Source organism: Setaria italica, chromosome V, assembly GCF_000263155.2.
Source record: "Setaria italica strain Yugu1 chromosome V, Setaria_italica_v2.0, whole genome shotgun sequence".
Taxonomy (NCBI): domain Eukaryota; kingdom Viridiplantae; phylum Streptophyta; class Magnoliopsida; order Poales; family Poaceae; genus Setaria; species Setaria italica.
Genome location: NC_028454.1, coordinates 526,119 through 554,011, shown reverse-complemented (window position 1 = coordinate 554,011; position 27,893 = coordinate 526,119). Strand labels below are relative to the sequence as shown.

At 45.0% G+C, this 27,893-nt stretch overlaps 6 protein-coding genes across 20 annotated transcripts; all 6 read left to right on the top strand.

Moving 5' to 3' along the window:
* The first annotated feature begins 2,766 nt into the window (after positions 1-2,766).
* Positions 2,767-3,782, top strand: LOC101785680 (protein SPEAR1). Its single transcript, XM_012845875.2, has 2 exons — positions 2,767-3,220; positions 3,314-3,782. Exons 1-2 carry the CDS (start codon positions 2,954-2,956, stop codon positions 3,548-3,550), a joined length of 504 nt encoding a protein of 167 aa, XP_012701329.1. The 5' UTR covers positions 2,767-2,953; the 3' UTR covers positions 3,551-3,782.
* Positions 3,783-4,192: 410 nt separating this feature from the next.
* Positions 4,193-12,871, top strand: LOC101765968 (casein kinase 1-like protein 3). 10 transcript variants are annotated; one of them, XM_022826978.1, is made up of 19 exons: positions 4,196-4,526; positions 4,646-4,686; positions 5,394-5,463; positions 5,550-5,698; positions 5,946-6,041; positions 6,129-6,199; positions 6,310-6,371; positions 6,452-6,515; positions 7,061-7,145; positions 7,225-7,351; positions 7,443-7,507; positions 8,011-8,065; positions 8,772-8,911; positions 9,316-9,510; positions 9,595-10,091; positions 10,186-10,283; positions 10,755-10,866; positions 11,196-11,346; positions 12,381-12,871. In XM_022826978.1, exons 1-14 carry the CDS (start codon positions 4,451-4,453, stop codon positions 9,505-9,507), a joined length of 1,293 nt encoding a protein of 430 aa, XP_022682713.1. In that variant the 5' UTR covers positions 4,196-4,450; the 3' UTR covers positions 9,508-9,510; positions 9,595-10,091; positions 10,186-10,283; positions 10,755-10,866; positions 11,196-11,346; positions 12,381-12,871. The 10 variants fall into 10 exon arrangements, with proteins under 10 accessions (XP_022682721.1, XP_022682713.1, XP_022682719.1 ...); XM_022826984.1 differs by lacking the exons at positions 11,196-11,346; positions 12,381-12,871 and having other exon boundaries at positions 9,595-9,765; positions 10,014-10,091; positions 10,755-11,016; XM_022826980.1 differs by lacking the exons at positions 11,196-11,346; positions 12,381-12,871 and having other exon boundaries at positions 9,595-9,765; positions 10,005-10,091; positions 10,755-11,016.
* Positions 12,872-13,948: 1,077 nt separating this feature from the next.
* LOC111257429 (VAN3-binding protein-like) lies at positions 13,949-14,701 on the top strand. Its single transcript, XM_022827191.1, has one exon. The coding sequence runs from the start codon at positions 13,949-13,951 to the stop codon at positions 14,699-14,701; it is 753 nt and encodes a 250-aa protein (XP_022682926.1).
* LOC101765556 (VAN3-binding protein) lies at positions 14,689-15,587 on the top strand. Its single transcript, XM_022826987.1, has 3 exons — positions 14,689-14,948; positions 15,043-15,100; positions 15,201-15,587. Exons 1-3 carry the CDS (start codon positions 14,739-14,741, stop codon positions 15,404-15,406), a joined length of 474 nt encoding a protein of 157 aa, XP_022682722.1. The 5' UTR covers positions 14,689-14,738; the 3' UTR covers positions 15,407-15,587.
* A 5,048-nt stretch (positions 15,588-20,635) lies between these two features.
* LOC101764886 (activating signal cointegrator 1 complex subunit 1) lies at positions 20,636-26,163 on the top strand. Of its 6 annotated transcripts, none has more exons than XR_002677928.1 (14): positions 20,637-20,867; positions 21,027-21,093; positions 21,488-21,629; positions 22,427-22,686; positions 22,805-22,842; positions 22,943-23,022; positions 23,136-23,248; positions 23,760-24,036; positions 24,355-24,467; positions 24,554-24,619; positions 25,038-25,128; positions 25,316-25,391; positions 25,547-25,584; positions 25,677-25,719. XR_002677928.1 is itself a non-coding variant. In XM_012845721.2 (14 exons), the coding sequence occupies exons 1-14, from the start codon at positions 20,839-20,841 to the stop codon at positions 25,861-25,863; spliced, it is 1,569 nt and encodes a 522-aa protein (XP_012701175.1). In that variant the 5' UTR covers positions 20,640-20,838; the 3' UTR covers positions 25,864-26,163. The 6 variants fall into 6 exon arrangements, 4 of the variants coding, with proteins under 4 accessions (XP_022682875.1, XP_012701175.1, XP_012701176.1 ...); XM_012845721.2 differs by having other exon boundaries at positions 20,640-20,867; positions 25,324-25,391; positions 25,677-26,163; XM_004967339.2 differs by having other exon boundaries at positions 20,642-20,867; positions 23,136-23,203; positions 25,324-25,391; positions 25,677-26,163.
* Positions 26,164-26,655: 492 nt separating this feature from the next.
* On the top strand, positions 26,656-27,827 carry LOC101764478 (aquaporin TIP4-4). The gene is made up of 2 exons (XM_004967338.4): positions 26,656-26,984; positions 27,087-27,827. Exons 1-2 carry the CDS (start codon positions 26,858-26,860, stop codon positions 27,710-27,712), a joined length of 753 nt encoding a protein of 250 aa, XP_004967395.1. The 5' UTR covers positions 26,656-26,857; the 3' UTR covers positions 27,713-27,827.
* The last annotated feature ends 66 nt before the right edge of the window (positions 27,828-27,893 follow it).

The following is a 27,893-nucleotide window of genomic DNA, read 5'->3' as shown; positions in this document are numbered from 1 at the left end:
AAATTTGTCTGAGCTGTTAGCAACTAGAAATAGTAGTAGTACTAGAAATAGTAGCAGTATGCAAGTGGTTTGCATCACCTGAGAAAGTGGAACTAGCGTCCTCCTACTCACGCTCCCACGCGTGAAAGAAGAAGCTAGAGATATCACTGGAAGGCAATACCGGCCGATAGTCATCACACTCGACAATGACAGGGTTGGAACCTAAGATTTTATTTTTCATGAAAACCCAATCAACTTGTGTAGATATCCATCCAATCAAGCCAATTAGATTTTTCCTGCCTTCAACTCGGCCCAGTTAAAAGATATCCTCCTATGCAAAGAGGCTCGACTATCTTTTAAAAAAAAGTGGCTTGAAAACCCAATCAACTTGTGTAGATGTCCGTCCAATCAGGCTAATCAGATTTTTTTCCATACCTTCAACTCACCCCGATTAAAAGATGTCCTCCTATGCAAAAAGGCTCGACTATCTTTTTAAAAAAAAAGTGGCTTGACTATGCTAAAAAAGTTACAAAAGGCTAGACAATACTGAGGAAAATGTGGAAAGTTTGAACAGTGATTCGTGAATCCATGCATCTCTCAACATTTCAGTGAATTGTTTAGTTTGAGAATCCAACCCAGCTAATTTCACCTGGTGCTAGAAGCGATTAACAAGTGCTTATCACAGCGGTTAGCATGACTTGTTGCCTATAGATCGATCACATGTGCCCTAGTTATACATGACCAAACGGGCTGGGCCTAATGGGCGGCACGATTTGGCCTGGCACTAGCACGGCCCGGTATGCCGAGCCAGGCTTGGGCTGCTACCGAGGCACGCAGACCGGCACGGGCACAGCCCAATTGGCACGCTATATCTTCCCGCACCCATTAAAAATAGCCCTGTGTGTGATTGTATGAACATGTTATACTTATATGTAATCAATATATGACATACATGTATATGTATATCACTATGTCTATGTGAAAGCCATCAAAATTCTGAATGTGTGGACATGTTATATGTATTATTTATACATCACTTGCAATCGGTTTGGAGGGGTCTTTTTTGTTGGCGGGCCGATGGGTGGCCCAGCCCACCTAGCTCGTTAGGCCAATGGGTCGGCATGGACCATATAATTACTACAAGGGCCGGGCCTAGGCCTATGAGATGGAATGGCGGGCACCTCAGTACAGCCCGTGCTAGGTTGGGTCGGGCTGCCCGTTTGGCCATGAATAGCCCCAGCCCCATAAAGATCACATGCGTCTTGTTTATCTACCTTTTGTTCTCCTACTGCTAACTCATCAAGAAGTAATGCCATCATGTTATAGGCCGCACCGAGATTCTAGACATAGCATGGCCCTCGCGTTTGTGCCGTGCCAATATGTTTCAAAATTATCATGTCATGCCATACTTTAGGCTATGCCAAAAGATCGAGCTTCGAGCAGCCCGAAAATGGCACAGAAAGTCCTAGCCTATCGCTTATAGTCAGCCACAGATCGGAGTAGCTGTGCATGTATCTTGTTGTCCCGATGGTATATATTATGTCTAGATACGTAGTAAAAAGTTATGTACCTTAAAAAGTCAAAACGGATAGTAATTTGGGACAGAGGGAGTATTCGACCAGACCAAGTTATATGTGTCCCTCTTATGCAAAAGCTCGGCAATGCATACTCTAAGCCTGAAGAAAGATAAAGTTTGAACAGATGAATTGATAAAAGATGTAGATGCCGCAATCTTTGAAATGGATCTACGTACCATGTCTCCCAAGATGATTCTGCAATCCATCTCTCAACTACATTCCGGTTGAGCGGCAACCCCACTCCTAGAAAAGATCACATCTGAAACCCGCACAGTACCCGTTGGGGAAAAAAATCAGCAAAATCTGCTGTGATCTGCGCAAATCATGCGCTCTAATTACCGCGATGATCACCCCGGATCGGTCACACACACACCGGCAACTTGCAACAGGGAGGATCGGATCGGAGTAAGGAATAATTTAGGCGCGTGAAATCCAATGCAGTTTGAACTCCGTACCGGTCGAAAACTAGCCTGCTAGCTAGCTCGATCTCCAGAACGAGGCAGCTTCTCCAAGGCTAGCTGTGGTGGATTCGACGACGATGATCGAGACGCTTGCGATGGCTGCAAAGGTATTAGGGTCAAACTGAAACCAACAAGAAGCTAGGCCACGCCGCGCGCGTATCTGCAAGTCATTAACGTACATATCTCTGCTTGTAAACAAACAATATCCCAAGGATCTTGATACGATTCCTAGCTAGCTACCTCCTGCCTGCTCCCCGTTTTGTTTATGGCATGGCCACCACCTCCGATCCCCCTGCTTGCTACGTCAAGTAGACGACTTGGGCATTTGTTTAATGCAAATATAATGGACCCATGATCCTTGATGCCATGCTCTCTGATCACCGTGCAAATTGCGAGGCGCGCGACATGCGTGGAGGCCTTTGTTTTTGTTTTTGTTTAGGAGTAGAGGCCGCACGGGATGCGTGGCCCCTTATCCTATTCGTCTGCTCCCTTCCAACTTGCAGGCGTCCCGTCCTTGCTCGTCGGAGCTGTCAGGGACCGGCCGGCCTCCATAGGTCGCTGCCGTGTGGGCTCAGAGCCTCAGGCTAGCCACGCGCATCAGTCGGGGTAGCTGGCTAACCACGGTGATCACCAGCTGATTGGCCATTTTTAAAGGACATGATGGCACCACAAGTCATCATCTAGTACCAGTTGCCAGGAGAGGGAGAGTAGAGCGATCGGATCCTTCTTGGAAGCTGGGTGAGAGCAGCTGGAGGAAGGTGGCACGGCATGCATAGAGAACAGAATCGGGAACCAGATCGCGCTCAATCTTTCCCCGGATCCCATGACAGCTAGCCACGCCAGCGCGAGATTATAAGCACCACCACCAGTCGCTATCTGCCATTCAGATTATTAACATACCATCACACACGCGCGCGCGGCGGCCTTGGCTGGTTGATGGGCAGCAGCTTCGCCGGCGGCGAGATGTGCATGGACAGCGGCCGAAGGCGCGGGGGCAAGAAGGCGGCGGCGGACCACCAAAAGGCCAACAAGCAGCCGCAGCGCGGCCTGGGCGTCGCGCAGCTCGAGAAGATCCGCCTCCACAACCAGATGATGGCCGCATACCGCCACCACCAGGACGCAGGCACCAGACAAGTGCCGTTCGCCGCCGCCCCGGTGGCCGGCGCCTCCTCCTCCTTCCAGCAGCCAGCGGCATACCTCACGGTACGCACCTGGAAACGCCTTAGCGCCGCCGCATGCATTTCTCCTCTCAAGTTCTTAACTTCTTATGCCTGATCTCAGCCATTTAATTTGCAGAACTGCTTCGAGGAGACGGAGCGGGGCATCGTGGCCGTGCACTACTACGACGGCCATCTGCCACCGTACGGCTCGAGCCCGCCGCCGCCGTCGCTGTTCGCGCACGACGTCAGGGATTCCTCCGGCCACAGGCTGGGCCAGCCGCAGCACCAGCAGCACTACTGGATCTGCAGCCCGAGCGAGGGGTCCAGGTCCGGCGGCAGCGGGGAGGAGCTCGACTTGGAGCTGAGATTGTAGCTAGCCTAATTAACTACAGTAGTTGCTGATTTTGTTCTTGGCTTGGGGTTGGACCTCCTACTGTCTACTACTAGGCTAATCGATGCGCATGGGCGAAGCATCATGCATGAGCTAGCACTGTGGGAAAAATTAAATTAGCTAGCTAGCTTTTTATTTTTCCTATCTGCAATTAATGTAAAGAGATTTAATGTGACAGCATTTTGATTTGGCACACACGAATATAATGCGTTTGGGGCTGGGAATATGCATCTTGACGATGACTAGCTTTGTTCACCATCTTGATTACAAAAGCTCATCAGTACGAATTTGCAACTTTACATTTTTTTAAAAAAAAAGCGAAGAAGAACTTGTTTGGGCCAGGCTGAATTCACGTTTGGAGTTCGCAAGAAGGCCCATTTGTGTAAGTTTTCAAAGCACACCACCGAGTCTCACTCTCTAGCCCATGTCCACATCGTCCAGCCCAAGTCCAAAAGCAGGCAGGCGCACCGACACGCGACACGACACGGGCGAAGGGCACGCCGCACTGCCGCAGCTGACGCCGAATCCTCCTCACCCGCTCCCCCCGCGGGCCCCACCCGCCCGAACTGCCACCTCACCTCCATCAGCTGCGAGGGCGGCGAGGCGGCCACGCGTTAGCTTTGTCTATTCCTCGCTTGAATTCAGACTGGACTTGACTCCCACCACCCCACCCCGCGGCGCGGCTGCCAACCCGAACCCCACCCGCTGCCGCCGCGACGTCGCCGCCAAGCAACCGGAGACGCGGGAGCCCCACGCCGCCCTCCACTCCACCCCACCCACGGGCGGCCTCCTCCTCCTCTTCTACATCCCCTACGACGCATACGCAGGCGTCCAAACAATAGCCCGCGGCGGAAAGCGATTCGCCTCACCGGAAGCGCGCGCATGGACCGCATCGTCGGCGGCAAGTTCAAGCTCGGCCGGAAGATCGGCTGCGGATCCTTCGGCGAGATCTACCTCGGTGAGCGGCCGCTCCCAATTCCCAATTCCTTTGGTTCCCTTTGGTTTACTGTTGTGCCTGACTGACCGCGCCGATGTTGTTGCTCCTGCTGTCGTCTTTGCCCCTCTGTTATGTTTCAGCCACGCACATCGATACCTACGAGATCGTTGCCGTGAAAATTGTGAGTTGCCTTGGATTCTCCTCTTCCTACTCATCTTCTCGTCTCTTGCTTTGCCTCCCGTGATTCAGTGGGTTGCTTTGATTCGTTACGTGCGTGTTGGCCTGTTGAGCTGGGTGTGACAGTGTGAGGATGAAATTTGACGGATGGCTGGGTTGCTCTGTTCAAATGTGCCATGATGTTCCTAGTTGTTTCCATGAACAGAGGATTATTCTCAAAAAAAAATCCAAGCCCTGATTTAATTTCAAAAGTCCATTCACCTCTCTTTATGTTTTTTTTGTTTAGTTCTGCTGTGATGATAGTATTTGACTAGTTTTCAACTTGCTGGTGGTTGATGGCCATGATTACGCTTTTCGTAGGCATACCGTAGCTGCTCGCTCCTTCCAGGAATGCTATGATTAGGACAGCATGGGTGAGAGCCGCAATTGCAGTTAGTACTTGCGTGTTAAGTAAAACCTCTCCAGCAGCCTGCTTCCTAGTCTTTTTACTTTAAGCCTTAATTAATTCTTTCTTTGTTCATACTCCCTCCATTCCAAATTACAGGTCGTTTTGACTTTTCCAGATGCATAGATATTATTATGGGTATATCTAAGTGCATAACAAAGTCTATGAATCTTATAAAGCCAAAACGACCTATAATTTAGGACGGAGGGAGTATAATATAATTGGACGCACCGGAGAAACTGACATTCGCAATCACCTCCCTACAGGAGAGCAGCAAGACGAAGCATCCCCAGTTATTTTACGAGGCAAAGCTCTACAACACTCTCCAAGGAGGAAGTGCGCCCTGCTGTTTCACACTTGCAATTGTTTTCTAACATAGACAAGCCATCATGACCTTACCGGGGAAAGCTTCTCCAATCCAGGTGGCATTGCAAACGTCAAGTGGTGTGGTGTAGACGGGGAAGAAAATGTTCTCGTCATTGACCTGCTGGGGCCGAGTTTGGAGGACCTGTTTGTCTACTGCGGCAGGAAATTCACACTCAAGACTGTCCTAATGTTGGCTGATCAGATGGTAATTATAATATCTGTGCTGCCTTTTCATTTCCTTATGGCATCCTGTGCATGATATGTAGACCTTGGAAAATTTTTTAGTAATGTTTGGAAATCTGACTTCGTGAAACTGTTTTCAATAATATGTCTGACAGACTTTCAAACCTTGCTTTCATTTCATTGTTGATCATTTACATTGTTCACTAGTTCCACAAATAACCTCTCTGTATTAACTGTATTAACGTTTTGATAAATAATCATCATGGCAGATTACAAGAATCGAGTTCATGCATTCCAAAGGGTACTTACACAGAGATATAAAACCTGACAACTTTCTGATGGGTCTTGGTCGGAAAGCAAATCAGGTACCTGGCTGTGATGGCATTCAAGTTTCCTATTAGGATGGCAATCTACTGAACTGGCTTACCTACAGCTCCACTTGTGATTATCAGGTATACATAATTGATTTTGGGCTTGCCAAAAGATACCGGGATTCTACTACGAATCGCCATATTCCTTACAGGTGCGATTATATTTCTAAGATGGCATTTTACTATATTCCTGACAATGATTTAGGCATTTAGCTAATCTTGTACATCTGTGAACTTTGCTTACCAACCTGCTTTTCTGTAGAGAAAATAAGAACTTGACTGGCACAGCACGCTATGCAAGTTGCAACACCCACCTTGGGATTGGTAGGTTATAACCCCCTGAATACCTGTGAAATCACCATCTGAATTCGATTTTGACCATTATTGTTGGATTTCATTGGCAGAACAAAGCCGCAGGGATGATTTGGAATCTCTTGGTTATGTCCTTCTGTATTTTCTCCGTGGAAGGTAAGTTTATGTTTTATGCTGTGTGATAGCACATACTGTGATGTTGCTTGTGGTGAAGTCTGTTAGAGACAGTGTGGTGCAATATCTGACAAATGTTACCAGGAAATGCCATTAGCTTGCTCTGACGAATAGCAACTTTGGCAACTTAATTGCATAAAACTGCATACCACTTTCAATAAAAATAGGTTAGTACTAACAATTGGCAATTATTTGAGAAGGGTTGTCGACTTGTCGTGTAGCAAGCTTATCTTCTAAGAACTACCCTTTACATTTGAGAGTTACATATTCTAATCTCAGGCACTTGACCAATTTTTTTATTTTGCGCAACATATATATGCAAATGCACATATTACACTGAAGTTTTACTCTCAAGGTTACCAAACTGTTGACCTATGTGACACTGAGGTAATAGAGCTTGATGTCCACCTTCGTTTATGTTAGGTCCAAAATCAGAGCTGTCATACTTTTCAAGTCTCAACATTTTTTACTTCAATTCATGATAAGTTGCTAACTCTAACTACTCTGTTATATATTGCTGGGTGAAGCCTCCCGTGGCAGGGACTAAAAGCTGCAACAAAGACACAGAAGTATGACAAGATATGTGAGAAAAAGATATCAACTCCTATCGAGGTTATCTCATGAACATATTAGACCATTTTATCTGTGTGCATATGTCTGTTTATTACTGATCAAGAAAACCCATGGTCAGGTCTTATGCAAATCCTGTCCAGTCGAATTTGCATCTTACTTCCATTACTGCCATTCATTGACATTTGATCAGCGACCGGACTATGCATTTGTGAAGCGACTTTTTCGTGACTTGTTTACCCGCGAAGGTATTCCCTGATTAAGTAATACATGCATGATGTCTCTAATTTTGTTATTCTCCTATTGTTCTAAAACCAACATTTTACTCATTTTTAATAGGTTATGAGTTTGATTATGTCTTCGACTGGACAGTTTTGAAATACAAACAAGGGCAAAAACAAAAGGTATGCCTGATTTCTTTCTTTGTGCCCTTTTCCTTTGGGGTGATGGGGCTGATGGTATGGTATCTATTGTTTGTACCTCTATAAGGTTGCAACTTCAGGCATGTGCTTGTGCTGTTCGGTTCTAGAGTTACTCCATTTGTTTGACTCTGCTAGTTGTTATATAACTTCGGGAATTGAATGCATTCTGCAAAATCCTAAAAGAATCCCTGAACCATCTTCTCGAAGTAATAAAGCTCCAGTTATCTCTTGTTACAGTTGCATCGTATATATGCATGTGGTGATGTTTCGTAAAGAGCAAGACTGTTGCTGGGCGAAATATGGAATTCACTTTTCATGCCCGCGTATCTACAACTCTGCTTTCTAAAACATGGAAATTTAGCCAATTATGGTCTGTTTTAGGAAGGATTTCACAGAACTTTTGGCAGTTCGTGATAGTTATTAATTTGGGCGATGGTGCAAGTGCAACTCTGATGGCTACTTAACAAATTGCCTTCTATTTGCAGCAAAGCCCTGGGGCACCAGCTCGACCAATTCAAGCAGATGTACAGAAACAAGCAGGTAATAGGGCCTATGCACTTTTTGATGCTCAGCTACATATGGGTACATCTGTGATTATCATTTCATGGTGTGGTTGGTGTCTTGGTGATTATGAAGATCAATAAAATATCTTACATAAACTTGCCTGTCATTTTATTTATTGTTTCTGTATTTCTTAGGACTGAGATGAACCAAATCTTGTGGTTCGGTTACTGTCTCGGTTGGTCATGTTATTATTGCTGTATCCAATAGGACTGAGAGATGATTGATGAGATCAACCAAATTTTCATGTCTGTTTACTGTTTCGATCTGCTATAGGATTCAGACTTGATTGGTTAGATGAACTAGAATGTTGTCTTGTATTTTCTATTTTTTTTATGTTTGCAATGTGTTATAGAATAGGTAGATGATTGATGGGATAGACCATATGTCTTGATATAAATCTATAATTTATTATCATTTCATCGCAGTGTAGATTGTGCTTATCAGCTGATATATAGTTGGACAAGAGGCACTTTTCGCTTCTATTCAAAAAAAAAGCCATGGTTTCATCCACCAAATATGGTATAAGTATAACGTTTATGTTAAGCGTCGGGATCCAACTTCTACTTCTTGTTACTTTTAAATCTGGTTGTAGTACATCAGATTAGAACATTAGAAATCATCCCTCGTGTTTGCCAAAGTTTGGATATAGGTTGATATGCATTGGCGGCTTTATGGTTAACAGGTGTAAATGGTGTTTTTCATCATAATGAAGCTCGGGAGCATGTAGAGACAAGCCATCCAGCAGATCAAGCTGTACAGTCTCAAGGCAAACAGGCAACCAATAAAGATTGGAATTCCAGCATGCAGCGTACATTGAACCTTGTAAGTTCTACAGATCAGTTTAGCATGTCTAATTTTCCTGTGACCAATAAGGCGCATTTACTTTCCCAAGGTCCAATTCTTTTGAGGTATATTTTTGATTTCCTATACTAGTATTGGATAGGAACAAAAAGTTTGAATCTGATTCTTCTTTTCTTGTTGGACTTCCTGTTCAGTTTTTTGTGCTGACTTAGCAACATTAGAGTGCAATTTGAGTTTGTCGCACCTGAATTAGTGCCTTTATCATATATAGAAAAATGACACTGTTTTATGATAACTCAGTTTGAGGAAGGTGACTTTGCCCTACTTGAAGAATGCTTGTTTCATGCTAATGATTGTTTCCTCCTATATTACTTTGGTTCCTTGAGCAGTTGTATGATATTTAATAAGATAGTTGACCATTTCAGAGACAAGATGTGGCTGCTGGAAAAGCACAGCTGACGTCTGTCCCGCTTCTTAGTTCCCCGTGGAAAAATGATGGTGATTCAAGACAAAATGGAAAATTTGATGCCGTTCACCACAATCAGGGTTTTGTAAAAATAACTGGCTCATCTAACAGCTGGATTCCTACATTCCAGCACAATGCCCCAGCAAACTGACAGGTAAATCTGTAAGATTAGTCTAATGATTGTTTTTGCTCTTGTTCTTACTTCTAGCGTCCTTAATGAATTCCTGTTCCTATATAGATCATGTTTGGTGGAGGAAAGAGGAGATACAAAGAGTTAGAGAAGGCCCCTGTTCCTTTGAGGTGGTTCAGAGTCAAGTGTCGCACAGTCAATGTAGACTCTTGTTTAATCTGTGTTAGTGAGGTGGCTACTGATGCATTTGATGATGATGCTGCCTGCTAATTATGGAAGGTTTGCTCGCTGTTGTGATGAATGCTTGGGCAGTTCGTCGGACTGCTGCTTAAACATTTCGTTGTAGGAGTCCTGGATGCCTTGTAAATTGGTTACATGTTAATAGATGTATGGTTTGAGCATATTGCAAATAATTATGATCTGGATTTCTGCACTTTCTGCTGTCAATTAAATTACACATGTTACAACACGATTGTTTATTGAAGTTAGCTTTGTCATCTGAAATGTTTTAGCATTAGGTACTGCAGAGGCTCAACTGAACAGGGGTAGAGTATGCCATTCTTAAGTTGACTTTGTCGACATTGGTATTTCCGTATCTTTAGCAGGTGATGCACAATTGGTGAAACTTTTATCTTCACAAATTTTACTCTACAAATGAAGTGCTATGTTGCTTATGGATGTGTTTCATATTTATTGCAGCGTGATGCTGGCAAGCCTTGGAAAGCAGCTGAATATCTTCTGATGTCATCATTTCATTGTGGAATCGTTCAAGTTGCCAATTTTTTCTTAAAAAAAAGGTATGAATGGTTTAGTAAGTAAAGTCATGGAAGGTGGTATAGTTTCTTATCAGTCTTGCTCTGGCAATGTTTCTGACATTACCTTCTAATGAAGGCTTTAGATAAACTTGACTTTTGTTAAAGCGTCTACTTTGATGGAATATATTTTTATCAGAACCAATAACTAATGGTTGATCTTTTGAGGGTCTTCCTGTTAGTTTGTTTGTCCTTCTCTTTCACATAAATATCTTGTAGCAGAGTAGCTAAAATATTGGGTACGTTCAGCAACCTGTGTGGCCAAATATTGCTATAATCATAACAGAACCTACTACCATTCTTTCTTCTATGTTGCTATTATCTTTTTTCATTTCATAAGCTTTGGTGATCCTTTCCTACTCTATTTGACTCATGTTCCAACAAACTCTATATTTACATAAGTTTGCTTGCAGAAAACTTGACTGTTGATAGATGACGAATTTTCTGGTGCTACAGGTTTCCATGTCACCGTTACACTGGCCAAATCCAGCCATCGGAGCTGTCATGACATTGTTGCTTGCCTGGTTGTGTTAGTGTAGTTTTGTATCATCCATCCCGACAATCCTAGGTATGGAGTAATGTTCCTTTCTAGTGCTATGTAACATACTGAGGTGATGTGTGTTCCATATAATTGTCAGTGTATATTGGTGATTGATATTGATTGCAAAGTTGTAAACGAATTCATGCATGCAAGGAAAGTAAATTTTAAAAAACCTCATCTGCCTTGCAGCCAGCACTGTTTGCATTTGAACATGGGCTGCATCAATGAACCTTTGAATTGTTGATTGCTTATTATGTACTCCTAACAAGGTCCAGTCATTTTGTATGCCCACTCTTCGTTTGTTTGCACACTACTGCCTGATTGGTTCATTTGATGACTCGATCTGAGCCTTACAGTCGCCTCAGACTTGTTGCTGCCTCAAATGAGGAGATGCTCGACAGGGGGCCTGGGGCAGTGAAGCTGTGGTTTTCATCCAAGTAAATGATGCCAAGTCTACCGATTTTTTTCATGTAAATTAAGTCGTGGAAATCTGGGAGACGCCAGGAGGTATGTAATCTCCCAAAATTTCGAACTCTGCTCCTCACTCACTTTACTGAATGGGCAGTGCTCCTGCTGTATTATTCATTCATAATAAAGATAAGACCCTAGAAATTTAAGCTACCCAATCCTTTGCTGACAATGTTGGTGCAAGGTTATCATTTGAATTTCGTAGCACTGTGTATGTATACTGTTCCGCCATTTCCTTTTACTACCTGTTATCTTTCTCGTATGTTATGCTGTTTGTACAATAAGCTGCATCCGTCTATGCATTTCCTTTCCTGGATTAAAAAATGCAGCTTTTTTTTAAGTTTCCTATGCTAACTAGTGTCATGTATGTACTTAAGACATCGATAAGGTTGCTTTGGTTGGGCACTGGGAGTTGGTGCCCCCAAAATTTAGGGTCTTGTCGAGCGAACGAACAGCTGCTTCCACTACCACGAAAGAGTCTTATCATCACGTTGTAGCAGCACCTTTTATCTTTTCCGTGCACGAACGGCGATGATGAGACGCTTGCTTTCTCAAGCGTGTAGTATTTCTTTTGGCATGCTGGAGTGGAAAAAGGAAGGAAAGCAAAACAAAGCTTGTCAATTGCTTGGGGTTATATTTTTCTAGGGAAAGCCAACAAAAAAACTACTAACTGGAAACAAGTTTTTGCCTTATGCCTCTTGATCTTGATGTCACTAAGCACTTAGGACAAGCTCGATGTATATCTGCATCATGATGTTGCTCACTAAGAAATACAGGAAAGATGGGATGCAGAAGATCAAAGATAAATAAACCTTGTAGCATAATGTGTGGGATCATGAGCAGGTGGGTGGTGGACTAGCGTCGGCCAATTACTCAATTTGCTTGCTATTCGGGGAGCTTTAGCCCGAGAAAAAACATGTACGGGCAAATGAAGCAATTATGAAAAAGACAAGATAGCGCTCCTTGGTGCAGCTCTTTATGTTTTTCTTCTTTTGAAATGGTACCAGAAGATACCAGTCCAATGTACCTGCAAAATTGAAAGAAAAAACTGATAGTTATTTTATTTCAACCAGGAGGAGAACAATTCTTCTTGCACAGGATTGATTCCCAGATTCGTGTCTCCAAATGCCTAATGGGCCCCTTGACGCGAGGAGCTAGCAAGAATTCTTGGCACGAGCTGCAGGAAACACGGATTGCAGGGCGCATCATTCCCTCCAACATGAAAAGGAGGAAGCCCTGAATCATTCTCTTTCCGTAAGCACCCAATCATACGGACCATTAAAGCAGACAAAGAAGAGATAAGCAAGCCCCATCAGCATATTTCATGAAAATACGAAAGCAAGTCGCTTTGATCACCAGGATGCTAATGACAAGGCATATTCCCTTGTTTGTTTCATGTGATTCAATTTCGTCACTAGTTGATGCCAAACACTTTTGTCTCAAGTACTTGTAAATGCCATCAGGCATGCGCTTAGCTCGATGTCATGGGCACAAGTACTGCACTTTATTTTGTTGCTGACCAATGATTCAGATCACGCGCACGTAACCACATCATCACCCAGTATATACTAGCAGTGTGCAATTATCTCGCATCTAATGATCACGCCCTGCCTGAAAATTGAAGACCAACAGATGCAGATCCATGTTTCTCTTCCTCTGCTCTGTTCCTTGTTGAGCATGGTGTTCAGTTCATGGGTTCAGTAACTTCAGTCTTTCGGATGCCAACACTGCAAATGCTTGCAGAATCAAACTGGGGTTGCTGTGCTTCTGTCAGAGAGGCTTCACCTCTGTACTGTATCAACTATCAAATGCTGCACGATCATATTGCCTTGCTAGATTGAACACCATACTCCATACTCCAGGCACCATAGGCGTGGCACACAAAGATGCTGGCCACTACGCCGTTTTACTTTGAAAAGCAAAATTTGAGCTCTTTTCATGGGAGGCCTTGGGAATGAAAGGCATTGCATTTGATTAGACTTGTGTGGAGCAAATGGATCGACATTATTGTTTCTTGATGAAAGAGATAAGTAGCAGGCAATTAGGCATTAGCTGCAGAAAGCCAGGATGTAACTGTAGAAGAATATAGAATTAGCTCGCCCTTGCTAGATGCGCGATAAGTTAATGATGCTGCCTACCAAGCTTGTCTCTTCCTAGCTTCCATATATAGGACAAACCTGACAGCAACTTCCTCCGTGGTGCTCTGCAACTGCTTCCTCTGACAAGAGAAGAGTCCATGTCACTGAGCCCCATCCTAGCATCAAATAAAAACCTTTGGATTCTCTCTCAGTCTACAAGATCCCTCCCTGACATCCTGTTAAGCGTGTGTACGTGCGTACATTATGGCACTCCTCTCCTCTGTAACTGCATGCTCATTAGTGCAACTTTCTTGCTTCACTGGTTGCTAATGTAAAGCTAGCTGTAACCATCAGACTGACTTTTACCCACTGATCACTACATGCAAATTTCAGTTGTTTAAATAAGCAATTCAGCGCCAACCTTTGATTCTCGTCAGGCAATGGAGCAATGCACCGAGCACAATGCGCCGCTTCCCAGGCTCGAGGGCATCGAGGAAGAAGGCAGCCCGGCCGGCAAGTGGGCTCCGACGTCGGTCCGGCAACCAGAGACCCCGACGGAGACGATGGAGTTCTTAGCAAGGTCCTGGAGCCTGTCAGCAGCGGAGATCTCCAAGGCCCTCAAGGTGCTCAGCTGCGGCAAGGCCGCCTCCGATTCTCCTGCTGTTGTTGCTACGACGGAGAAGAGGCCATCAACGCTGCTTGATAGTAATGATCACCGCCAGCAGGTAATAAAAAGATCAAATGATGGGCAAGAATACATGGTACATGAACCTGATCGATCGCTTGGCTGCCTGCTGCAGGGAGCAGACGCCGCCATGGCGGTGGCGCAGGCAGGTGAAGCCGGCAGCGCGATGAGCCCGCCCGTCTCTCCCAGGGCCAACCTGGACGTCAAGCTTCTTCGCGCCGCGGGGAGGGGGAAAACGGTGGGCGCGTGGATCAAGGAGCAGCGGGAGAAGAAGCGCGCCGAGGCCCGGTCCCGCAACGCGCAGGCGTACGCGGCGACGTCCGTGGCCGGGGTCGCCGCGGCGGTCGCGGCGCTGGTGGCCGGCGCGGTCTTCTCGGCGCCTCCGCCGCCGGAGCAGCGGCCCAAGAGCGGGGGCGCGAGCAGCGCCACCAAGACCGCGGCGGCCGTGGCGTCCGCGGCCGCGCTGGTGGCGTCGCACTGCGTGGAGATGGCGCAGGGGATCGGCGCCAGCCACGACCAGATCCTGGCCGCCATCCACTCGGCCGTGAACGCGCAGACCAGCGGCGACGTCATGGCGCTTACCGCCGGCGCGGCGACGGGTACGCACCGCACGACAACCCGGAGAAACTGAACTTGACCATTAAGCGAGACATGAGACATGGCCATGGATGGTTGCAGCTTTGCGCGGGGCTGCGATGCTGAGGGCGAGGCTTCACAAGGAGATTCAGGCGACGGCCTTGCCCGGTGACGGCAGGGAGCCGGAGAGGGACATATCGCCGTTGGTCTTCGTGTCCAGGGGCGGCGAGCTTCTCAAACGCACCAGGCAGGGCATCCTCCACTGGAAGCTCGTCACCGTGTACATAAACTCCAGCTTCCAGGTAGTACAAACAGAGGTTCAGTATTAGCACAAATTAAAAAGATGGATCAATGGGTGCTGATGTCGACCAAACATGACCTGAAAATTCTTTGCAGGTGGTTCTCAAGATGCAGAGTGCACATATGGCCGGCACCTTCATCAAAACAAAAAAGTGTAAGATTCAAAACTTCTAGTAGTTTCATCTGTTGCTCTGAAACTTGATGCTATACATCCCCAACTCACTCACCATCAGGTCTGTTTATTTGCATTCCAGGTGTGATCCTCGATGTCTGTTCTGAGATACCGGCATGGGCTGGCAGGGAGCTCGAGGATGGAAGCCATAAGAGAGGATACTTTGGGATCAGGACGGTTGAAAGGGTGATCGAGTTCGAGTGCAGGAGCAGGTATGATCAGCATAAGTGGGTTCAGGGCATCACGGAGATGCTGGTCCGCCGGGATAGCATGAACAGTGCCTTGTAAAATGACGATCGAGCATTTGTGAGATGCGTGAAACATTTGCCTTGTATATTTGGCTTCTAATTGCTGAAATGGGAACTTCAATTTAGGTTGTGAAAACCAAGCAATCACGACTTAAACGGAGAAAATCTTTCGATTCCACATGGAATTCACAACCTTGCATGCAGAAAGATCCAATTTTCAACTCAAATTTTCTCAACTACGTATGGTGCCGGTCATCCGGTACATTAGATCACACGGAAAGAAGCTCTGTATCGCCTCTCCTGGCAGAGGCAGCCGCAGCGACTAACGCGGCCTCAGAACAGAGACCGATGGCTGCCCGGCCGCGTGAGCTCAAGTGTGTGGCTTCGATGCCACCGCGGCTTGCTGCAGAAGCATAGCAGAGGAGTAGAGCTCTCGTTGCAGGGAGCGAGCGGAATCTGCGGCGGACGGTAGCGGAGGCGGAGCGGTCCAGGGGCGCGGCGGTTATAGGTCGCCACAGTCGTTTGTCACCGTGTCCTCCTTGGATTAGTGGCCTAATAATTAGCCGGATGAGGATGCTATTGGCTGGACTCTTTCGGCTTCTGCAAAATCTGCATGCATGCAAGGAAGACGGAATTGATGATATCATCCTCCGAGCATTCAAATTCTGAATTAAAAAAAGTTATAAATCTTAATTAAACTAATTATTCAAATTAAATTTCGATTGCATCATTAAATTTTTTATAACAAGACCCTACTTCACAATGTTTCGAGAATATTTTTAAAAAATTTGTTAGATACGAATCAATTAGTTATGAGTACTGCAAATAAATGCTTGAACACCATGAACAAATAACTATTTTTTGCGAACAAAAAATTAAACATAACGAAAAAAAAGTATAATGAGAATAAAAAGATTGAGCATCACGAACATTTGATTAAAAACCTGTTGTACACATGCAACAATGCTCATGGGGAGAGAATTACTTGCATGTGATTGATGATGCCATCCCACATGCAAGAAACTATAGATCTCAAACGAAACATTCAAATTAAATTCCGATTGCAACATAGGGTTTTTGAAAATAAAAACCTTCAAAACAAGAACCCATAACGAATTTTATTTATCATTATTTTTTAATTATATTTAAAAAAATTGAGATATGTACATCTAAATAAATTATACGAATTCAAGGAACAAAATATATGTACGCATCACACAAATTGTATATACTCAAAGAACAAAAATGTCAACACCCGGAACAAATTATACGAACTCACGGAACAAATATATGTACGCATCAAACAAATTGTATATATTCAAAGAACAAAAATGTCAACACCCGGAACAAATTATACGAACTCACGGAACAAAACATCAAACATATTATAGGTACTCACGGAACAAAAGATCCATATACCTCAAACAAATTGTAGAACCCACGGAACAAGTATTTATACACCTAGAACAAAATCTATGAACTCACCGAATAGAAAATTATACACTTGGAATAAATAATACTAACATATAACATTATTTTCATCCATTAAAATAGAAAAATAATATAAGAAACATGCATGAAAAAAGAACTAAAAAGAAAAAAGAAAATGAAACTATAAGATACCAAATGAAACAAAAGATAAAGAAATAATATACAAATAAATAGAAAAAAGGCACCACAAGAAAACAAAGGAGAAGAAAAGAAAATGAAATTATAGTTCGACATTGAAATTCTCTTCTAAATAATTTCATCACGGGAAACATGTATTTATTAATATAAATACAAAGATTGATCGTAGTACTAGCTTTTGAGACCGCTTGGAGGTGGTACCTGGTATTCCACCAAAGATGACGTTGATAGTCTTGGATGGGGTCTGGAACTTTCTCTCACCGTCTTCGCCTTTGTCTACCTTGGTTTTCCCCTTATCATTGGTACTCGAGGGTTCTGGCAACTCCTTCATTACTCTGCGCAGGTTGTAGCAGTCTATCGCAGTGTGTTTGTGATAAGGGTGCCACGGGCATTGTTTCTTCAGAAGCTCGCTAAAAGCAGGCCTGTCTTCATGTTTGCTGGACCTTTCTTGACCGATTGCGACATCGCTATGACAGTGTTGTCTAGCTTGCGTTTGCGATTTTGACCTCCTGAGTAGTTATTTCGGTGGTCACCGTTACGGTTCTTGTCGTGGTCCTGACCGTTGCCTTGATTGTTGTTGTGTTGGCCTCGATTGCGATTCAACTTGAACCTTTCGATCTCTTTGTCTTCTTCGTCTGCCCAAGATTGTGCCACGGTGTTGAGCGACTTGACGTCCTGGGGGCGTCGTCTGCTGAAGTCTTGGAACATACAGTGATCATAGATACCGTTCTGAAAGCAGTCAATTACGTCTTCTTTCTAAGATGTCTACGATAGTGGCCTTCTTGTCGAAAAAACAACGCAGGTAGCTTCGCAGAGTCTCGTCTCACCACTACTTGACTTGTGCCAAGTTGATTCTATTGCTCGAGCGCTGCATAGCTCCTGCGTAATTGTTGGTGAAAGCCTTCTTCAGGTCTTGCCAAGAGTCGATCGAGTTTGACTTCAATGATTCGAGCCAAGTGAGTGGCGCTGATTCCATGCAAATGGGAAAATAGATGACTTTTGTATCGTCGTTCCCTCCTATAGCTTGAACTGATAATGAGTAGCATTGGAGACATTGAACTGGGTCTTGCTTGCCATCATACTTGGAGATACCCAGATGTTTGAATTTTTTGGGTAGGATAGTCTTTCTGACCTGACTTGTAAAGGTAGGGAAGCTATCGTTGTCGTCACCTCTGTAATCGTCTTCGAGTTCGCATTCACGACGTCGTCCATTGATGATGTTTCGAGCATCGCGATTGCTGTTTATCTTCTATCGGAGATCCTCGACGTCACGTGCGGGTTCGGGATCAACTCTGCGGTGGCGCCGGCCTCCTGTAGGAGTTGCCCGACTACCCTTCGATATATCTCTGTTCTGTCTTGGGCCTTCAATTGCATCCCGGTTGTGTCTGGCATCCTCATGTGGTCGAGCTGAGGGTCTCACGTGGTCTTTGTGGCTACTGCCATGCTGAATTCGCACCGACGGGGTGTGTGACACTGAAGGAATTGGGTTCTGCCTGTCGAGTAGTTCGTAGGCATGTTCCGCTAACTGTGACAATACTGTGGTGTACTTGTCTTGTGGCATGGCACGAGTGATGAGGTCGATGGAAGCGATCGTGGTGAGGGGCGTTCGGTGCTGCCGCATTTGCACGACCTCAAAAGCTTTGTCTAGGTTCATGATCGGGAGCTGTTCTGCCAATTGTCGGCGACGTTTTGCTCTCGATGCATTCCTTGCTCGCCGTCGGGTTCTCTGCCCTTCGGTTTCTTCCCCGACGACGTTGGCGGAGAGTTCATCCTATGAGACATCATTTGGGTGACGCTCCTGGCAAGGATTCCTCTCTGGTTGTCGTTGATTGCCGTCCTCTCCATCACCCGCTGTGATAAGAGTGAAGAGTTCTCTATCTTGAGAGTAGCTACCAGAGCTCAAGGTGATGACTTCTGTGGATCCATCGTCTTCATGGATAGGAGATAGGGGTGTTCCCTCCTATTACGGGAGAACGTCGAGGTGAGCGATGAGGCGTGATTTGTTGTCCTGGGCAAGAAAGGATGGCTTCATGCCTGGCTAGTAAATGAATCTGCCTTGCGGTGTTAAGGTAATCACTAGGCCTTGCTGCGGATCTGATAAAGGAGTCTCCTCGACAGAATCCGAGTAGAGATCGAAGTCACGGTCCTCAAGTGCCTCCCAGTCAGACTGTAATTTGGACAGGGTTGCTTGATGGATAGAAACCGCGTTACAGAGTCCGAACGGGAATTGGCTCGGAGTTTGATTTAATTCATACGATGGCTGAATTGCCTGCTCGTGGGAACCAATTCGAGCGGATGTAGAGTTCGAGTTGTACTCGGAGTCGCTTCTGGTTAGATCGAATTTGTTAAATTTCTTGACGGAGTCCGCCGTAGCTTGGCAACGAAGGCTGATGTCGTGGGGCTTCTCCTCCGGAGCTTCCGTGATGCAGCGGTGGAAGTTTCCAGCGCCATCTGTGACGCAAACCTAGGAGCCAAAGATGAACGTCACGCCTGCTTTGAACGCGACTGCGAGCTTGATGATGACTTGAGCCAGCGAACTCGCATGGAAAATTTTAGTGACTCCCCCTGCCTAGCGCGCTAGCTATCGGTGTTTAAACCCGGCAACTTACCAAGGGAGTACCCGAGGTAGAGTTTTGGTTGGTGGGTGTCTCTGAAATTAGGAGTTCGATGGTGTACGTAGGCACGCGATTTAGACAGGTTCGGGCCGCTAGATCGTGTAATATCCTACATCCTGTGTGTTGTTTGCTTGTATTGGATTGAACTTATCTGGAGGGGGTCCCTACCTGCCCTTATATACCGAGGGAGTAGGGTTAATAGTCGGTTTTGACTAGAGAGTCCTACTCTAACTGTTACGACTAGTTTCCTTATACTCCATATGAACTACGTCGTTCTGCACCGTAGTCTTCATGTCTGATACGTCTCGGCGTACAGCCTCACATGCGGATCTATCCAGACCTTCCAGTGAGCCCATGGATGTATGTACATATGAACTATGAAATAAACCATATAAAGAAAGAATATATACATAAGAATTAGAATAATCAAAGAGAAAGAAAAAATAAAATAATATATATCTATAAAAATAATTAAAAGGGAAAACATTAAATAGAAAGAAATAGAAAAATAAACAAACACAAGGAAAGAAAAGACCAACTCAACCTTATAAAAGAAATAAAATAAGCTAACTTGACTGCCTTAGTCAAGGAAATAAAGATGTGCGAGAGGATTGGAAGGAATTAATGAAAAAGAAAAAAAAGAAAACTAGAAGATAAAATAACTAAGATATAAAGAATAAAGTATATGCATACGAATTAAAATAGAATATATATCTAAAAGGTTCATAAATAAAAAATCAAAACCGACCCTAGCATGCATGCAGGTGAGGACATGCATGCTGCGGTCAATGGACACCATGCATAGGTCGCTAATTAGTGTTACATAGGGCAACCAAATCTTTATTGGGCTGACTGACCTCTTGATGGCCCATATAAATGCTTTATGTGACAAGTCTCCACCGCGGTTCAGGGAGGTTTATGCAATTTTACGACCGGGAATTTTACAAAGGGCCCCTAATTTGGATCGCGATCCAAACTAGGGTGTCTTCCGAAAATAGGCAATCCGACATTTTACAGAAGGCCCAACCAGGGGGTATTTCGCAAATATTCGGCGCCGGTGTCGGAGCAGAGCAGCTGACGAGTCCTCTCTGCGGGCGGCGGTCGCCGTTAACGGTTCACCGGAGTAAGCAGTGGATCGCCTATTCACCGCAGCCGCAGCCGCAGCCGCGTGTCCGTCCGCCCGTATCAAGCTCGCCCAAATCTTTTCACTTCTCGACGCGTCCCATCCATGCTCGCCTGCAGGTCTCTGCTCGCAAGGTGCGCCTCCTCCCCTCGCTCCTTCCCTCCCTCTCCAGCGAATCCTTGTTCCCTCTTGTACTACCGAAACCTCTCGTCGCAAAGGCCAGAGCTCAAATCGCCTTTAGTTAGAACCTCCCCGGTTTAATTTCTCTTTTTCTTGTTTTTCATCTGAGTTAGGGCTAGTCGGCTCACTCGGCCTCTAATTCCATGCGCCGCCGGCCCGCCGCTTCGTTGCTTCCACCAGGTTAACCGCTCTGCTCCCAAATTCTTTTCTTTACCCGCACAAGCTTCGCCTGTTAATTTCTGTACCGGATTTGTACTAGCGAGGTCTCACTGTCACTCGTCGCGGCTGGTTCCGAGCAGACACTGACGATTTACTGTCGCCAGATTGTTTACTTGGGTTGGGTTGACAGTGAATTTGTTGGGCATTGCAGTTTTATGTAGCAGAATTATTAGGACTGCCTACACAGCAACCTTGTAGACCTATGTTTCCACTGGATTGTTCTAACACCCCACCTTTTCATTTGGAGGTTTATATGCTCCGGCCAGTTCTCGTCCTTCACATTTTCCCACTTTGTGCTTCACAGTTGTATCCAACAATGCGATGCTTCGCTGAATTAGTGTGTTGTTCATTGCAGGGATCAGTTGGTCAAAATAAGTTGGCGTCATTTGTGATGGAAGGAGCGCAAGGAGGGTCAAGTAATCTGGCAAAACACAAGAAAAGAAAGTCTCCTGTGCAGAGATGGAGGCCAATCTCAACAGAAGCAGTTCCCCAGAAAGGTGTGCATTCCTTTTGTATTCCATTTGCAATCTGCATTCCTTTTGTTTCAACAGATTAAGTTAATGAAATTAATATGAAGTAATATCACATAAGTGGTTTTGTCAGGGAGGCCAGCTGGCCGGCCATACGAGCCATCTATCAGGAATAGTTTGTTAGTTTCTTAATTGTTAAGTTAGCAGATTGGTTAGGCAGATTAGGTTGGTTAGATAAGGTTGTTAGTTTGTTAGCTCACGTGTACTAGGACATGGCTATATAATGCCAGAGGCATGTTATCAGATGAAACAGGCAGGAATTAAGAAGGATAAAGCCTTCTTCTTGCTCGGCCATGGGCAGAGGCCCCTGGCTGGTGATCTCGACCCCCTCAGCTCCCTCCTCCTTGCATCGCCCACCATAACAGGTTTTGGCAAATTAATGGTATTCTAGAATAACATTGCTTACCTGCTACTCTGAAGTGACATTGTTTACTTTCACTGTACTCGATACTTCCATGGCTTTCTATCATGAGCGTCGCCTTTAAGATCTCGATCCCTTGGCAACCTGGCTTGAATTTCTCTCGGATGCTCCTAACCATCCTGTTTGATAACTAATTGTTGTTGATGCATAGAACTTCAAAAATAATTTTGAAAGCTAATCGCCCTTGTTAATATAGATGGTACCTTTCTTATGGCCCTTTGTTTTCCCTTATAACCTATCATTAATTTCTTGCCATACTTTGGTTCCTGTTTCATTTAACCATCTAGTGCGTGTGGTACACTGGTGCCATTTCTCAACTTTCTTATAATGCCACATGATGCAGATGACGCTAATGAGATATCAAATTCTGGAAGCGGACAAGTTGTAGAAGAGTGCATAACTTCTAGCGAGAATTTGGCATCAGATGGAGCAACTAATGCTGTTATTGAAGTTACCACCAACGATGCATCATTGTCAAAAAATAATATAAGTCTAGAATCCAGTTCAACTAAAGTAGTTATAGAAGACAATGAGGAGGTATCTGGCTTCAATAAAGATCTTGATGAGTCCAATGTCTATGAAACATATTCATTCTCTATTGAGGTATGCCATTCAGATGCATTTATGTAACCTGATTTTTTCACTAATCACTTTGTAGTTTTTTCTCTACCTGCTTTACAGTGTTTGAACAGTATTAATAGATTCAGCCATTCTGTTTTAGGTAGATGTTCCTTTGATGCGCTTTGTGAAAGGAAAGGGGTATTGATCTCAGCTGTTTTACACGTGTACCATTCATTATTCATTTGGCATAATGCTAGGACTTCACCTATGATCTTACTGTGTATTTTTTGGTATGTAGTGGGTCTATGCAGAAGAAGATTGAAGAGGATACTGGAGTGAAAATTATCTTCCCATCATCAAGGGAGGAGACTTCTGTTGGTATATATACACTCATTTTTCTATTTAAAATTGGTTTTGATGTGATAATCTTCTTTGCTATTTTCAGATCTAACTGAAATTACTTTAAAAATGCTTCACTGAATGTTTTTCAGTCCTTGAAGGAACAAGTTCTGAAAGTATTAGGAAAGCATCACAGATGATTGCAAATGTTCTTGAAGAGGTAGATATTCAATGTAATGCTTCAACAGATGGTTACTTGGTTAGCGTATGTTTACATCGCATGCTGAATCATTCTACATGTTAATTTATCTTTGTTACGGTAATGCGGAGAATAATAGTGTGCTATGTTTGGTTTTAAATATGAATTTGGTGAGATTGAAAACTTTTTTCTTATCCATACCGACTATCATTAAGTACAGAAGCTTAATGCCATGCTAACTCCATAATGTACCAATGCTTTAAGTGCGAAATCGACATGGCTCTGTACATGTGTCACAAAATTTTTAGTGCCAATTATGAAACGCATCACATAGAAGAGAATGCTACTGCTTACTGTGCACTAGCTGTTATTTCAAAATGGCATCCTTCTCATTTTGTTCCCTCGCGGTTGTCAAAAGATACTGTCCATGTCCGTGGAGGAATTTGAATCCTTCATTCCCATTCAGCAGCTCAAAAAGATGTACCCGCTGCAGTCTGCAACTGCTTGTTTTCTCATTTCCTGATCTTGTTTATTCACTGGGTCATAATAATTACTCTGTGCTTGTCTTATGTTTCAGGCTGTCCAAAGTCGAATGCTGGACTACTCCCATTTCATATCACTTCCATTGGCTATCCACCCGGATCTTGTTCACAAGCTCAACTACTTCCAGAGCTCAATCCTTGGGGCTTCTGCTTCTAATGAAGAAAGTGATCAAGACAAGAGACGAAGTGAAGGTTCTATTGATGAAATGGATCATGACCACAAGCAAGCAGATGGCTCAAGTGTTTCCATCAACCTTCAAGTTCAAGAAGAGTCTGTTCAAGTGAAAATGGATAGCAAAGGCTCCCGATCAGGTTTAAAAGCTTTTCAAGTTTACATAAGTGCCTTGGATTCCTTGTTGGAGTTATTTCTAGAGTTAATACCGACAACTTTGCTATGCAACTTTGATGCTATTATGAAATGGTGTGTTATCTCTAGCTATAAGATGGATGTTTGGAACTTATGCTCTACCTTAATTCGAGTGTCCCATGAGCACAAAGCATTATCTCAGACGGAATCTCTAGAAATTTGCCTGCCCTTTTGATTAGCATTTTACACATAATTTCTGTTGTTCTATGCATTTCCAAGTTATTCCTTCAGGCTTTGATTTAATTCTTATTTGTCACCTGTAGATTTTGGCATTGACAAGACAATATTCATCAAACCCAAAACATTTCACCTTACTGTTGTTATGTTGAAGTTGTGGAACAAGGATCGTATAGCTAAGGCTTCGGAGGTGCTCCAGGTATTGTGATGCTTCACTGAACCGTAGTAAGGAATGTATGGCTGTCACAACAGTAAGGAATTTAATGCACCATTTTGTGGATGCAGTCAATATCTAGCCAAGTAAATGAAGCTTTGGAAAACCGACCTATCTCCATACAGCTTAGAGGTCTGGTGAGTCTCCTTTGGATCTGAAAGTATATGATTCCTGAATATCCAAGTTATTAGCAATAGGAACTTATTTATACATGAATACTTGGAACAAAAGAAGTCTCAAGAATCTGAGCCAAATACTGAATGGACAATTGTTGCTTGCCTGTAATTTGAAGATACTTTTTTACAGTATTTACCACAGATTTTGTGATGATTTAAACTTTTAAATTTTCAATCAAAGTCAGACATGCATGAAAAGCTCTCATGTTATCAGCACTGGACCCTTATTTATGCATGAAGTGGAAGATAATTTTTTTTGAGTTTTGCCAAAGGGAAATTTGATGTCACAGTGCTATGATACTTGCCTGAAGTTCCAAGATAATTTTAGTAGTTTTCCCAAAGCATTTGTGTGACGATTCATAGTTTCGATGAAATTCAGACATGCATGAAAGGCTCTCCAGCTAAGGCCCGGGTGGTGTATGCTCCAGTGTTGGAAGTTGGTGGGGAAGGACGCCTAGCACGTGCATGCAGTATCCTTTGGATCTTCTGATGAAGTGATAGCTATTAAGCAGTATGCCTATTTACTTTTAATCATTTGGATTTTTCTAAGAAGCAATGTGTGTATTTACTGTTAGATGTCATTGTCAGTATTACTTTATTGATATGATACAATCAAACCATCTTAATATGCATATGTTTCTCTTGACTAACTTGCATTTTATCAGAAGTCATAATTGATGCCTTTGTCAAGTCAGGCCTAGTTCTCGAGAGGGATGCGAGACAAGAGTTGAAGGTGTGTAATTAGATGGTTAAGTAGTTTCATTTTGGTCTTCAGGTTTTTCACTTTTGCAATGTACTTGGCAGTACATATAACTCGTTTCTATGCCTGCCTGTTTGTATTTCATTGTAGTTGTTGAGCTTAATTGTTTTGTCTCTTTCTTATTGCAGCTGCACGCGACCATAATGAACGTGCGGCACCGAAAGAGGTGAAAGCAATAAATTTTTTTGTGCTGGAGACTTGGATATTGGTAATGCTGTGCAGTTCACTCACATTGTGCCTGGCTTGTTCTGACTGCAGCAAGCAACGGAACCGGTGGAACGATTCATTTGATGCCCGGGATATATTCAGGAAATACGGGAAAGAGGAATGGGGTGAATATCACATTCCTGAGGTCCACCTCTCTCAGAGGTTCAAGTTTGACGAAAGCGGGTACTACCATTGCTGCTCGTCGATCCCCTTGCCCGCAGAGATGCGGGCTAAGTGAGGGTCTGCAATTCTGCTTGTTGTAACATACACACTCAGTGTTGGAATCTCTCATCAGGTTTTTTACTTTGCTTGAGGCTCTTCCCATAGGACCTGAGTTTCGGTGGATTTACTGTTTTGAATCACTGATTTCAGTGATGTCCTGTCGTTGGATGCTGTTGCTGATGTTGTATGAGCATGGCAATGTCCTACCTGTAGAGTGTAGAGGGAGGTGGATCTCAGCTGTTGGTGTTGTTGACATTGTTTGTGACCTGGCCCATCCCATGTGCAATAATAAGCCCACGGCTGTGTTTCTGGCTCATATTCTGTGTGCAGTTCGTCTCCAACAGGGTTACGCTTTTCGTCATGTGCTTCAATTTGTCTCCCTGGTCATGCTTTTCAGTGGAGGGCACTGGTGATCATCTGTCGTGACCATCTATGCTCTATCCTGGTCAGTAGTGGTTGCTTGCTAGTGATAGCGATAGAGGAGAAAGTCAGTGGACCTGGGCACTAGCTTGCTTTGCAGAGTGCGCTTTCTGCCGGTCAATGGTTTCGGTTGTTTTCGTGTGCTGTCAAGTGAAATGGCGACGCGAGGTTGAAAAGAAGCTAGCTTTATTTGTGCTAAAATTCTGGGTCCAGATGCTACGGACAGGCTTGTGAGCCTTTCTGCCTGGTATGTTCACAGCAATATCTCCAAGTAGAGATCATTCGAGATATTGTGCAAAGAATATCTACTCGTAGCTTGGTTGGATCTCTCAATGAATAATCTCGGGCATTGGCTAGGCTTGGTTCCCGTGGGTTGGGTGTTGTCGTTTCAGCGACAAGATGTGACCCCTACCTAGGGCTCAACCCATGAGCCATGATCGCAAAGGTGGACGACGATGGCGCCAATCATGCCGACGTTGAAGCAGAAGAGGCTAGACTAGTGCTCTGTCAGCCAATATAATGCAACGTTGCTGCTTGCGTTGTTGCTCAGTCAGCAGCTCACGCACAGATCGATCCACCAGCAGCTAGCCATGGCGAAATTCGCTCTCGGCCACCACCGCGAGGCCGCCGACGCCGGCTGCGTGCGCGCGGTGCTCGCCGAGCTCATCCTCACCTTCCTCTTCGTCTTCGCCGGCGTCGGATCCGCCATGGCCACCGGTAACGATCGCTGAAAAATTAAAACTTGCATGTCGTGCTTGTACGTACAGAGATCTATTGGCATGAACTGAAACACCGCGAGTCGTCCATCCATGCATGCAGGGAAGCTGGGTGGCGGCGCGGACTCTGTGGCGGGCCTGACGGCGGTGGCGCTGGCGCACACGCTGGTGGTGGCCGTGATGATCTCCGCGGGGCTCCACGTCTCCGGTGGCCACATCAACCCTGCCGTCACGCTGGGCCTCGCCGTAACAGGCCGCATCACCCTCTTCCGCTCCGCGCTCTACGTCGTCGCCCAGCTCCTGGGCTCCGTCGCCGCCTGCCTCCTCCTCGCCTTCCTCGCCGGTGGCGCTGCCACGCCCGTGCACGCGCTGGCGGCGGGTGTCGGCACGCTCCAGGGCGTGCTCATGGAAGTCGTGCTCACCTTCTCACTGCTCTTCGCGGTGTACGCCACCGTCGTCGACCCGCGCCGCACCGTGGGAGGGATGGGGCCGCTGCTCGTGGGCCTCGTCGTCGGCGCCAACGTGCTCGCCGGCGGACCATTCTCCGGCGCCTCCATGAACCCCGCGCGCTCCTTCGGGCCGGCGCTCGCGGCAGGGGTATGGGCCGACCACTGGGTCTATTGGGTCGGGCCACTGATTGGCGGGCCGCTCGCAGGGCTGGTCTACGACGGCCTGTTCATGGCCCAGGGAGGCCACGAGCCGCTTCCAAGGGATGAAAACGACTTCTAGGTTCTATCTAGCGATTCTGTGTTCGTCGTCGGTGTCCGCTTCCAAGGGATGAAAACGATTTCTAAGCTAGCCTGTAGGCAGTGAATAAATTGGAGTCTCTAGTTTGTTTGTATCATTTTCTGGACTTTTGTGTGTTCATACCTGCGATGATCGTGCAAGCAAATTCAGACTACGTACGTTG